At 35.3% G+C, this 14,182-nt stretch overlaps 1 protein-coding gene across 8 annotated transcripts in view; it reads left to right on the top strand.

Annotated features, from left to right (window-relative positions):
* TANC2 (tetratricopeptide repeat, ankyrin repeat and coiled-coil containing 2) overlaps positions 1-14,182 on the top strand; it is a 357,539-nt gene that overhangs the window by 113,084 nt on the left and 230,273 nt on the right. For 5 of the 8 annotated variants that reach the window (XM_060290543.1, XM_030843270.2, XM_060290541.1 and 2 more), the window contains one exon: positions 1,514-1,696. In XM_060290543.1, coding sequence (XP_060146526.1) covers positions 1,514-1,696 — 183 coding nt within the window. The remainder of the gene's footprint in view (positions 1-1,513; positions 1,697-14,182) is intronic. The other 3 variants (XM_030843275.2, XM_060290546.1, XM_060290544.1) reach the window with 1 other exon arrangement.

Raw genomic sequence — 14,182 nt, 5'->3', positions numbered from 1 at the left:
CTAAGACTTTATTTTGCATGATCTTTCTGATTTGCTTTTTTCATGTTCTCTTTTTGTTATTGTTAGTTAAGGACCAGATATTGTATATGAAAAATTGTGGAAGTATTTTGAGATCTGTGATGATGTTATCTTCTTCTAAGAAGATTTATGTTTGTTTTTGGCAGGGACTAGCAATCCAAGATTGCCTTAATTAAATTTTGTGGTAGACATTTGGAGCTGAGCTTCAGTCCTGTAAAGGCCAGTCTAGTTTTTTTGTTGTTGTTTTTTTTAAAATAAATTAATTAATTTATTTTTGGCTGTGTTGGGACTTTCTTGCCGCATGTGGGCTTTCTCTAGTTGCAGAGAGCAGGGGCTACTCTTTGTTGTGGTGTGCAGGCTTCTCATTGCGGTGGCTTCTCTTGTTGAGGAGCATAGGCTCTAGGGTGTGTGGGCTTCAGTAGTTGTGGCATGCAGGCTCCGTAGTTGTGGCATGTGGGCTCTAGAGCACAGACTCAGTAGTTGTGGCACATGGGCTTAGTTGCTCCGTGGCATCTGGGATCTTCGCGGACCAGGGCTCGAACCCGTGTTCCCTGCATTGACAGGCAGATTCTTAACCACTCGCCACCAGGGAAGTCCCTAGTTTTGGTTTATACACACTCCTAGAATGTAGCCCTTTGGGGTTCCAAACAAAAGTGTTGGAGTTACACCAGCTCCCCCTTCGCAACTTGGTTCTCCAGCCATTCCAGTACTTGTCTTCCCAGCTCTGTAAAACTGTCAATGGCTTCTTAGCCTTTCAGATGCCACAAAGTAAAAAGTGGCCCCAAATACCAGGTCTCAGTCTTCTTGTAATTCTTCATCATGCTATTAACTCTCCAGTGCCTTCAGGAAGATTTTTAAAATGTATATAGTTGTAGTTTTCTTAGGGAAAGGTTGGTCTGAAGTATATAATCTGCCATTGCCGGAAGTAGAAGTCAACAGTACGTAAGTGGAAGTAAACAGCATATCATTTACTCTTTTTTTAAATGTTTGAGCAGATTCAAAAATCACCATATAATGTTAGTCTTACCCATTTATATTTTCAGGTACATTCTTGGAGAAAGAGAATAAGAAATAGGGTTACAGTGATCCTACTAGGAATTGCACAGATTGGATTGTCAAGCAGGGGAATATCTTCTTCCATGTTTGTCTTCTCAGGGACAACTGAAGACCATTGCTGTAATCGTAACACTTGTTGCATTGTACTGTAATTACTTTTTATATGACTACGTTGTTCATGAGACAGTGAGCCCCTTACGAGGAGGAATCCTGTCTTATTCATGTTCAGTTTCCTAGTGCTGGACCTGAAGTTAAGTACCCAGTTACGTAGAAATGAATCTGTGTGTTGGGAATTCCTTATTTTCTTTTCACAGTGAAAAATCAATATCAGTGTACACTGTGCTGAGTCATCCAAAAAGATAAATTTTAATAGAGAAGAATTTTAGTAGAAGAATATTTTCTCACCAGCTCTTTTCTCCCATTCTCTTCTATGTAACAGGTGGCATCTCCACAGAAAGCGACTGTGCTTTTGAGCCAGACTACGCCGTCCCACCACTTCCAGTGAGTGAAGGTATGCAGCACATTCGGATTATGGAGGGCATGTCTCGCTCTCTTCCATCCTCCCCCTTACTCACACATCAGTCTATCAGTGTTCGGCTCCAACCTGTGAAGAAGTTAACTGGTAAGGACTTTACCTAAATTTAGTATATTTAACAGGAAACCTAACAGTGTGGCACTCTAGGTCATATCAGATATGTTTATGTGCAGCTATAGGTTTTTCCTCTTTGGCCTTACTAATGTCACAGACTCTTGGAAAGTGGAGCTCCTACCGATTTTAGTTTAGGGAATTAGAATAGTGCTCCATTTGACAGATTGTTGTATTTATTTCCTAAATGATCCATCTGTTGTAGACATATTTTTCTAGGCTTTCAGGAAATTTTCAGCTTTGCCAGAATATACTGTTGTTCTGATTGCATTTATCAGCTTGTTCGTGTCAGATTACCAAATGGAGATATTGTAATTCTAGAATAAGAAACGCTTCATAGTTTAGCAAAGGTACGTCAGTTTGAAATCCTGATGTGTATATTTCATACCTGTTTTTAAAAGCTGATCTAGATAGTTACCTCTCCATGGTACAGTCCAACTTGTTAGGATATTTACCATAATTGATAAGTTGTGGATTAACTTTAATATGATCTCACAGTATGTATTGTGCAGTCAGGTCTAGTTGTTAGGTGTGAAACTGTGTCTTGATTAAATGAACTTTTATCCCTTAAAGCTTTTTCAGGGAAGAAATGTTAATATATTAAATGATACTTATGTGCGAAAATATGTACACCTGGATCACTTTGTCAGGTTTCTTTTAACATTATTGGTTTATATCAACATCAGGAAGTTGACTGGTGTTGAATGGATTATGAGTGTATGGAGGCAAGAAATGAAGTCATTCCCAAAGCCTATATTGACTTCCTCCTATGCGTCTGGCATTGAGTTAGACAGTAGTGTTGATTATCGAATGACAATTCAAGAGAAAATAAGATGATAGAGGGGGAAATGAGATTTTTCACTCTTCCATCTATTTTGAATGGAACTTTTACAATGTTTATAATTTTCATTAAAATAATAGTATTTCTTTATTCTGTAGTTCCACAGAGCATAACTTACACTTCTTTACAACCTGCACAAAGCATAAGTTATGCCTCTTATATTTTTTATTGTTTTTTTAGGCATCTTCAAATGACTGAGTCAAAGTCTACTTTGATTCTTGGGTCATTAGGTAAAAGTCAGTAAAGTAGCTTAATAACATTTTACTAAAATACTTATTCCTTCTGTCATCTAAAAACAGGGTAAGTTTTATGTGATTGGGCTTGAATAAAAATTTCAATGCTTTGAAATCCCTGCTTTTTTTTTTACAGTTTAAGGTATTATTGATTACTGAAAATACAAATAATCAAATCTGATGGCTGTCAAGTGATGTGCTTCTTTTTACTACACATATTGGAAGAAATAGTAAGAAAAATTCAGTTTCCTTATAGAAGTTAGCTGAATTGCCTGAGGTTTTAGAGATAGCACTTTCCTACCCCATTAGCCTATCTCAGTTTGAACTTTAACTTAAATAGACAACCTTTAGATGACCTAAAAGATAAATACATATACTAACAAAGTCAACAACATGCCTGATATCACAGAGATAGTACAGGGAAGCAGTAATAGGAAGTACACTTGGTTAATTACAGGTATGAACTATTCAGTTTTAATTTTACAGTGCTCGAAGTATAAGCATCCTCTCAAATAATTTTATTTACTGAAGAGGTTGTCAGAGGCCTAAGAATTTGAAGTTTGAGAATGCATTTTTAAATATCTGAATGAAAGAAATCTCTCTCCTGAAAGAGGATGCCATGAAAATTTTTCTGTGGCCAATTTTCTGCCAAGTGAATTAGATGATAAGAATTTTCTGGTTTAACCTGGAATTAAATTACTTTGAAATTTAAATTAAAAATATTATTTAGGGGCTTCCCTGGTGGCACAGTTGCTGAGAGTCCGCCTGCCGATGCAGGGGACACGGGTTCGTGCCCCGGTCCAGGAAGATCCCACATGCCGCGGAGCGGCTAGGCCTGTGAGCCATGGCCGCTGAGCCTGCACGTCCGGAGCCTGTGCTCCACAACAGGAGAGGCCACAACAGTGAGAGGCCCGCGTACCTCAAGAAAAAGAAAAAAAATTATTTAGTAGATTATTCATCAGTTATCTTTCCTTTCCTAATTATATTTTGTTATAAATAAGTAAAAAGAACTTTGTATGGGAAAAGATTAACTGACCATAAGGAAATGTCCTTCAGAGAATGGTTCTTAACAAAATACATTAATATGGCCATTAGGGCTACAGTAACTAATTTATGCATTTCCATTCATTTAAACTTCCAACTACCTTATCTTTCTTGTATTCGTATTACAACCAAACCGAATAAGTAGGGCCAGAATAGTTATTTTCTTCTGTTTTCTTTCTGACTTTCTAATATTTAGTCCCCTGTCTCTGCTATGGTCAGGGTAGTTTGCTCATTATTCTTCTGTGCTTTTCACTTAATCACTAAACAAATATTTGTTTAGGACCTACTATATGCCAGGCACTGCTCTAGATACAGTAAATAGAGTTGAATCTCCTGCCTTCAAGGTATTTATATTCCATTTGGGAGGGAGACTGATAATAAACATATAACCAATAAATAAATAATTTTAGATAGTAACTAGTACTGTGAAGGTGATAAAGTAGGAAAAGGGATAGAGAAAGACTGGGGTAGAGGTAGGTTCTTTCTATGAAGTGATCAGGGAGAGTCAGAGAAGGAGGTATTTGAACTGAGGTCTGAATAACAAAAAGAAGCCAACCATGGGAAGATCTGGGATCAGAGCCTTCCAGGCAGAGGGAACAGCGAGAACAAAAGTCCTAAAGCAGAAAGCAGCGTTGGCATGTTCAAGGATTAGAAAGAAGGCAGGTGTGTTGTCAGCAAAATAAGTCAGAGGGGAGGGGAGTATGAAATAATTGAAGAGGTAGGCAGAAGCCAGAGTTTTTAGAATCATGGTAAGGAATCTACTCTGTAGGATTCTAAGCAGAGCTGGAATGGGAATAATATGATCTGATTTAGCTTTTAATCAGATCTTGGTGACAAATGTGCTCAGAGTAGAGAGTATGGGGGTCTGGAGTATCCCATTAACCTTGGGTGTGTTTTCCTGATCTTTAATAGATCTTTAACTTCTAACAAGTTAGTAGAGGTTGAAAAGACAATTAATCTTTTTTTTTGTTTCATCTCGTAAAACATAATGGAGCAACTTTTCCTATTGCTATATAACCTTTGTACTCTCAACGTATTTGTTTTATACACAGAGGTGTGTATGAGGATCCATTTCCAAATACTTTGACTTCTCTTTAGTCTCGAGGGAGTGAGAATGGGGAAAGGTTTGCTCAAGAATAAAGACATGTAATTTGAAGCTGGAAAACTAATTTTATATATATATAAATATGTATATTTAGAATATACATAGCTCTATCCTGTACAAAAACAAGTTACCGTAAAAGTGATCAAGAGAAAAACAGGCTCTGTGGTCATACTGCTTGAGTTTGTATCCCAGCTCTGAGGAAGTCACTTTACTACCTGCTTCTGTTTCTTCATCTGCAAAATGGGGTTAACAATACCTCCTACCTCATGGATAGTCAGGTCTATAACCCATCGATGCTTATCACATTGCTTAATACTTGATTAAAACTGTGTTTGGCAAATAATAAATGCTCAGAACGTGTTCGCTGTTATTGTTAACAAAATTGTTAAATTTGGTGAGAAGTTTTTAAAAATTTCTTTTAGCATTAGACACCAATTTGGAACTTGAAAACTTTGCACGTTTTAAAAATTATACTTTTTAATGAGTAATAGTAATAATGATAATAATTCTCATTTGAGTGCCTGTTGTGTTGACATACACATGTCAACTCACGTATTCTTCACATGTATCTCAATTTTACACATGAATAAATTAAATCTTAGAGAGGTAAAATGTCTTGCTCAAAATGATACAACTAGGAAACGGTCAGAGCCAAGATTAATACCTAGGCCTTTAAACCCTAAATGTGTCTCATTTTACCAATGAAAAAATTGAGGTTTAGAGAACTTAACCAACTCACCCAAGGCATCAGGTATATCGCTTAAGACTTTTTTGTTAAAAAAAGTAACATAGCCAAATGGTTTAAGCCAATATAGGGAAACTAGAAGACCTAGAGGTTAGTCAGGCCTCAAGGTTCACTTGCTCAGTGGATGTTGCTCTGCACTGGGGGAGGCGTGGAAGAGAGTATGCAGAGACACACCGTTGGCCCCAGTAACTGTGGTCATGGGATTGCTCCGTTCTCTGGATTCTTACTCAGTGACCTTTTCCAGATGCTTTTGTTCATAATATCATAAAGCCCCTCAGCATACTTCTTAAAATATAGATAATTGCGAGTGCCAGTAGTTCACTCATCCAACACTTGATGAATTTACACTGTCTGCCTACTATGTACACTGTAGGTTTAGTAAAAGCTAAATTTTGAGTATTCATACTGTTAGTAGGGCTGTAAATTGGTACACCCTTTTTTTATTAAAGTTTTTAAAATTTATTTATTTATTTATGGCTGCGTTGGGTTGCTGTGCACGGGCTTTCTCCAGTTGTGCCAAGCAGGGGCTACGCTTTGTTGCAGTGCGCGGGCTTCTCATTGTGGTGGCTTCTCTTGTTGTGGAGCACGGGCTCTAGGCATGTGGGCTTCAGTAGTTGTGACGTGCGGGCTTCAGTAGTTGTGGCTTGCAGGCTCTAGAGCGCAGGCTCAGTAGTTGTGGCCATGGGCTTAGTTGCTCCATGGCATGTGGGATCTTTCCGGACCAGGGATCGAACCCGTGTCCCCTGCATTGGCAGGTGGATTCTTAACCACTGCGCTACCAGGGAAGTTCCAGTATACCCTTTTTGTAGAACAGTTTGAAATATGCATCAAAATTGTAATGCACATAATCTTTGACACAATAGTTTTATTGCTAAGATTGTATTTTATAAATAAATTTGAACAAATTTGAAATGTATATGTGTGTATGTGTATGTATATATAATATTGTTTATGTAGTAAAAATGAAAATCTAAATATCAATAATAGTAATCCACTTGTGTTTTAAAATGATATGCAAACATACACACATCACAGGTGTGTTCATTTGATGGTGGAGTGGAGATACGATAGCTCTAACTCAAAAGCAGGAGGAGAATGACATGAATTTCATTGTATATCCTTCTATCATGTTTGTATTTTTATGTGTAAAACCCAATGTATCTCATGAGGCAATATAACGAGATGGACCCTGAGTGCCCTTTTCTAATTGTGTCAACTTGTGCAAAGTTGCTTCGTCTCTGTACTTCAGTTTTCTTGTTTCTAAAATAAGGATAGTAATAGTATTTACCTCATAGGACTATAAGAGAATTGGATGAGTTGGTTTGTGTAAAAGCTCATAAAACAGCATCTGGCGTAGAATAAGTAGTCCAATAAATGTTAGCAATGGTCATTATTATAGTTTTAAAATAGATTTGGGTGACTGTGTGTCAGCTGTCAAATATGAATTCTGAGCCTTTGGAAGATGACCTTCAAGTACTTTATTTAATAGCCTTAAGTAAGTCCCTCTCCTGTTCTGAGGAGTAACCTTAAAATACTGATATCAAAAGGATTAGTATCTGGGAATACTAATTAGTGTTAGCCTCTGGGAAAAGATTTTTTGGCCTGATTTTTAAAGTATTTGCTACCAATAGATTGTAATGACCAAGTGGCAATCCAATTTAGATGGTAAATAAGTTACAATAACCAGTCTGATCATGCTACAGCCTAGTTATTTTAGATGCTAGCTAAGGCCAAAATATTATTTTAAAATACATTATTAATAAAATGGAATCATTGACTTCTTCCTGAGACATCCTGGGAAAATTGCTTACAGCTATTTTGACATTAAAAAGAACCTATACATAGTTAGTCTACATAGTCTGATATATTATAGTGTACTTATGATATGTTCTTCACATAAGAATAATTATCTTGCAATTGTTAGAAACACTGGAATTCAAGGTGTACTTTAGTAAATTTTATTAGAAAAAATACAGGGTTGCTATGAAGATTAAATAAGATTTCTTAAACATACAACCTAGCATGTAATAAACATTGATAAATGTTACTTTTTAAAATTTAATTAATTTTTTATACAGCAGTTTCTTATTATTTATGATAAATGTTAGTTTTCATTTTATATCTTGGATAAAGTGGAAATATAGTCTTGAGAAAATTATTGAAAAGCCAGTTTGGAAATATAAAGAGCCTAGAGATCATGTTAGTCTTCACAGTTTGATTTATCTTAGTGTACATGCTACTGTAGGATAGGAGTAAATACAGCTAGGGATTTATAACCAGGGAGGAAGATGGCAAGGGTGGCAGTGGATAGAAAATTACTAAGTGGAGACATCAAGGGTAGGGGAAGGGTTTGCTGAAGGCAAACCAGGGAATTAGATAAAGTGTGTGGGGTTCTTGCTGAACTGACTTTGCAGGATTCTTGATACAACTGGTCTAAGCTGGGTGTAAGATAGGCTACAAGGATGTACTGTACAACATGGGGAATAGAGCCAATATTTTGTAATAACTGTAAGTGGAGTGTAACTTTTAAAAATTGTGTAGCTAGGTAGGTAGGTAGGTAGGTAGGTAGATAGATAGATAGATAGATAGGGGGCTCAGAGCAGCCTAACTAAATTTTAGTTAAGGAGAGAGTCTTTGTCATTATGTATATTTTGAACACCTAAATGGCAACATACATTATCAAATAAAGAGTTCTTTATTTGATGTTTGCATGTGCTGAATTTGCAACATAATTAAATCTGCTCTTTTTAGATTTTTATAGGAACTCAAGAGTTTGTATAGAGCAAATAATTTTCTCTTCTACTATTTTTTTTATATTTAAATGGAAGTCACTCATACAGAGTAAAAGCATTATTTATACCGTTGTGGTATTTATAGTGGGATTATTTAAGGCAACTGTAGTGTTGCTGTGTATATTCCACTGAAATACAGTAGTTCTGTCTTCCTACCTCTGTTCAACCACTGCTGGGTAAAGGTTGAAAAAAAATGCCAAAATGTCCCTTAACGGAGAAAGGGCCAAAATCCTCTGGTGAGGATCAACAGTGCCCAGGAACCTCTGGAGTCGAATACTCACATTTTAGGGTCTGAGTTGACTTAGCCAAGTATATGCAAGATTGTAAGAAACCATGACAGTATTTTTCAACAGAACTCTTATCAGTACCTACCTATGAGAAGTTGTTCTTTATAAACTTGTGCTCAGTTTCCCATTTCCTTGTATCTCTCTAAATGGTCATTACCTCCTACAATGTATTCTTTTTTATTTGTAGACTAATATTTTCTAGAAGAAAATAGTGTCTTTCTAGGAAAACTATAGCATATAGTACAAATGAGGGTAATTCCCAACACGATGTTTTTATAATTTTCCTGTGAAACTGTTATTTTTAGTCTTCATCTGTGTTTTAAAAAAAAAAAGTTCCTGAGAGGTGTTCTTTTCTTTGATGTAGAATTTAACTGGTAAGCAAATGAGCTGATCCCCTACTTTCTTTTTCTATCTTAGTAGTTGTTTGGTTAGGATCTCAGTTGTAGAAAACTGAGTTGCCTTGGCTAGTCTAAACAGAAAGACATTTAGTGAAGTGTTATGATAGCTTTCAGAATCTCCAGGAAGACCTGACTGCAGCCAGAAACTCCACCACCCTACAATCCTAAAGGAACAACACAACTACCTCTATCACAGTTGCCCTGGAGGAACCAGATGTACCCTCACCTTAGTGTTTATCATATGCTAATAGATTTCTTTTTTTCCAGTGTGCATATATATATGGTGTATGTATGTTCAAGTGCTTTTATTAGAAAACAAGAAATACCGAAAGTAAATTTACTATTAATTTAACTCAAGGAGATAGAAGAAGAATAAGTAAACATAAAAGAAGTAATCAAAAAATTAAAAGCAAAAATGAGTAAAACTAAAAAACAAAATAAAAATTCTTGATCAGTGAAGCCACAAACAAGTTCACTGAAAAGATTAAGGGAGTGGAACAATCTTTGACAGGTATGATTTTTCCACCAAAGAGGAAAAGAGGAGAGAGAAAAGATAACATATGCGATACATAGAACAAGGAATGAAATAGCTGCTGATAATAATGTTCTTTATTGTAACAGAATATAGTATACAGGCTTATAGCAGAACAACCTAAAAACTAGATAAATGGAAGAAAACAAACTGTAAAATTGACTCAAGTAAACTTAAAAATATGACTAGCCCAGTAACCATAGAAATCAAAGAACCCTAAGACTCAGCAGGTCCAGATGATTTTACAGTCAAGTTTTATTAAACTTTTAGGTGCTAATAATAGTTATAGTAATAATAGATAATGTATATTGAGCTGTTTCCCTGTTCCAGACGGTATGAAATGCTTTACGTAGTGAGCAGATTTAATTTTCATGGCAATCTAAGTGGATAGTCAGTGGCTTCTATGTGAAAAATTTCAGTGATGGCAAGCTTTCTACTTTGTACTTAGCCTATTTTGTTGAATAGTTTTAACCATCAATTTTCTCTTTACACATATGCAAATGTCCTCTATTGTTCCCACCTGCTAGTTCTAGTTCTTTTTATTTATGACATAAATGAACCTCCTCTTTCACATGGCAGTCCTTTATATCCTGGGAAGCCATTTTCATATCTGCTTTCTCTAGCTTAAGAGACTTCATTAAGACCTGTCCAGTATCAAGATGGTCCTAGGTCTATGTTATTTCCTTTATCTTCTAGTCTAGTAACTATATCAAAATGAACACGAGATTATTTCGGAATTACTTTTCTTTGTGACCCTTTATTGACTCTTAGTGAGCATTTTACCTTTTATGAAGGTTTTTTATAAACTATTTAAAATGCATATTTTCCCACTTTCTAGTCCTGTAGCCCTCCTAATTTCTTACGTGGGTTTACAGAGAATGCTATTAGTAGTTTCATGTTCCTGTCTTCATGTTCTTTTAGAACTCAAGTGTAAATTGTGTGGGCCTGGATTTCAAGTATATGTTTTTAAACTCATAACTTGGACTTCAGTGACTTCTTAACAATGTTTATTCTACGCTTTTTAGTTTAAATGTAATTAATGGAAAAGACTAAAGCAAAAAAAGGGAGTAATTGTTCTATGTCTCTTGCTTGGAGGCAGGTTGTTGTTAACCTTGGCAAACTTTGGAGGCAGTTATACTTGTTATGCAAGGTTCAAGCCCTTACTCTGCCACTTATTAGCTGTATGACCTTGGTCAAGCCACTTAAGTCCTCTGAGCATGTTTTCTAATCTGTATTATAATATTATTATTATCATTGTTCAAGGCTACTTAGTAAGATACAATCTGGTAACAATCACTAAGAGGAGGTCTAAACAGACCCTAAACATTAGGGTGATCAGCTGTATGTAACTGGTTGTGTGAACAGGAAAAGGGTGAAACCTGTTAATCCAAGGGAATCTTGGGACAGACAGCAGGCACAGTTCCAGGGGGGACAAGTGGTTAATATTAAGGAAAATGTTTAACAATGAGAACCCATCATAAAGCAATGTTTTGTTGTCAGCAGATCTTTATGGAAGAATGATACTGATATATCTATAATGTGGCAGAGTTAAGGCTCAGAACTCTAGGCCCAAAAGAACCAATAGTGCCATACTGGTCAAGAGCCCAGCCTTTCCAGTTGGACAGAGAACCAGGTTAAAATTCTACACTCATTCATTTGTAAGCCCTCTTTTTCACCTGTCCACCTGTCTGGACAGGTGAATACTTTCTGAGCTTCTCTTTCCTCTATAATATGTATAGTAGGAAAAATAATACCTTAGGGCTGAGAGGAATACAGAAATGTTTGTATAGAGTTTCTCTATGTTCCTAGCATTTACTGTGTCAAACATTTAAGTATGATTTGACAGTTACTACCATGAAGCTCTGTTACATTCAATACTACACCCTGGATGTAATTCTCAATATTTGAAAGAGCCTAAAAGAAAACATACATTTACTTGTCATAAAATTATACAGGCTAGCTTATTTTGTTTTGGATGAAATTATATCACCTTTCTGTGATCAACTTATATTTATTCAAAACTCCATTTAATAGTTTATTATATCTCTGTTTAAATTAATAAATAAAATTTTTGACAGGTAAAACCTTTTAAAATTTAAGTCTATATGGGAGGAAATAATAAAAGGAATCCTAACAGGTGAAAAAGTTGGCAATTGCTTGGTTGATAATCTCTGATAACCTTTTGAGCTAGTGTGTGATGTTTCTAAGAGTTGAATATCACTTTTAAAGATGGCAGTGAAGTTTATAGAAAAAAAATTCTTCATTGTCGATTCTTCCTTTGTGATTTCCCCAGAAAACTCACCATGATTTTCTGGCACAGTTCCTAGGAAGTCTATTTTTAAAGTTAACTGTCCCTGTTTTCCCTACTTATCTACCCACTTGCTATGGAATATGAGCAGTTCAAAAAGTGTCAGATACTGAATGTAGGTACTAAATAATGTTGGTCATCAGTAATACTCTTCAGTCACAAAGCATCATAAAAGGCAAATAAGTAAATATCCATGATTCAAAGGAAATCCTCTTAGTGACTCTCCAAACAGGAAGTAAATTATAGTATGGGATTATTTAAAGCTTAGCATAGAATATATATTCACATTATAACAGTGCTTATTATAATGCTAAACCATGTTTTTTTTTCTCATTATAGAAAATTATGTGCCCTAAATGATGTATTCAGCTTGTAAGAGTAATAAATACGCGGCATGACAGAATACTCCCTCTTTGATGAACATTTTAAACACCAGAGGGCAGAGTGTTCCAAAGGACATTTTCTATTATCCCATTATTCATTCCTTCATGTCATTGGCTGCATTTTAAAAAAGTAAGAAATATGGCCATTTGAGAATCACCTATGTATCTGAGTGATCTGTTTTGTTTAGACAACATAATGAACAGTGTTCTGATACATGCTAGAGTTGGTTAATCCACATGTTCCCTCCTTTTCTAGTTAAAGTCTATATTTCTGGCTTCTGAAAGTGACTTTTTTTAAGTCATATGTACATCTGTATCATTTAGTGAGTTTCATAAATTGAAGATTTATTTAGTGAATTAAGTAAAGTGAGAGAAAGGTGATCAATATGTATGTCTTGTAGTTCAGTATGCCCTTTTATGTTCTACTTATCCATAAAAACATTCTGAAAGAGCCACCTGCCAGCTAATGATCTTTTTCAAATATTGGGATTGTAATGTACAGATAGCATCACACACATTTGAGGAAATTTTATTCAGGGCTTAGGTAATAAAGTCAACATATCAAGTAAAAACTCTATATAATAAAAATTATCCTCTGAAATCCCTTAAGAGGATAATTCATAGCATTCATTAAACAGAAATACTGCTTTTCAATATGTCCAACCCTGCCAGTTTTTTAAACTCATTTATTGACCACCAGATGAATAGTTGACTCATGTATAGAGGCTACATTATATGATTTTTAAGAATATATTTCTTTCTCTTCTCTGTTAGTCATCACTCTTCTCTTGGAAGTTGAAGTCCTGATCTGGAACAGTAGCCATTCCTGGGAAAGGAAGAAACCAAAATTAGAAATTTGGCCAAAGCTTGAATTGCTATAATAAGTAGGATGGATACTTTCTTACTTCTGTGCCAATAGAGATTTCATATATTCACCTCTTCATAAGTATTACCCTGCCTTTAAGCACTATAGAGTTTAACACTGATAATTACTCCTTAGAGAAAGCTTATAAAGGGAGAAGATTGGAAAAAGAATAAAAAGAATATAAAACTCTGCATAAGGTTTAGAATGACTTACCTAAATTAATCATAAGGGAGTTAAAAATTAGTAGTCAGGGGAATAGCTTAGTCTCTTAAATCTGTTTCTCCCCTTACCTTAAGTGAAATCCAATTTTTAAAAAAACAAAACAAACCTATGTACTTTGTCTTTTAAAGTATCTTAACCATATCCTCATCTCAGTCAGCTCCTACAGAGCATAAGCAACATTAAAATGAAAGCCAGTGGAAAAATGATTTGTTGTCCAAGTTTGCATTTTTTCCAGAATTATTCTGGAATCCATCTAATGCATGGATCAGCTCAACTTGATTTGGGGGAGAAGGGAACTTGCCCTCTTTTTCCTGAAGTATTGAGTTATTGGTATTCTTAAAGACACAAAGAGAATTTCCCTGAAAAATAACCATTGGGGCAAGAAAATATTTGACTTAAAAAAAAAAAAACACTAGATAGATTAGACTATCAGGGAAACAGAACAGAGTTGTGCTGTCCATAGAATTTTCAAACCTAACGGAAATGCTCATTTTTAGGTTTGCCTTACAGTTTTCTAGTTAGGTGAGAGAAAAAGTAATTGAAGATCATTTGAAACAAGTTTCTTACTTTGCATGATCTTTAGTATTACCATTCTATAGAAATTGCTTATACTTCTGTATCTCCAAGTTGTCATTTTCTAAAGATGTTTATAAGTCATGTTGGGGTAGTAAAATTACTTTTGCATGATTATCTTAAATACTTCTTTA

The sequence above is a fragment of the Globicephala melas genome, chromosome 20, assembly GCF_963455315.2.
Source record: "Globicephala melas chromosome 20, mGloMel1.2, whole genome shotgun sequence".
NCBI lineage: Eukaryota > Metazoa > Chordata > Mammalia > Artiodactyla > Delphinidae > Globicephala > Globicephala melas.
Note: the sequence above shows the minus strand (reverse complement) of the source record. Positions and strands in the feature narration are given on the sequence as shown.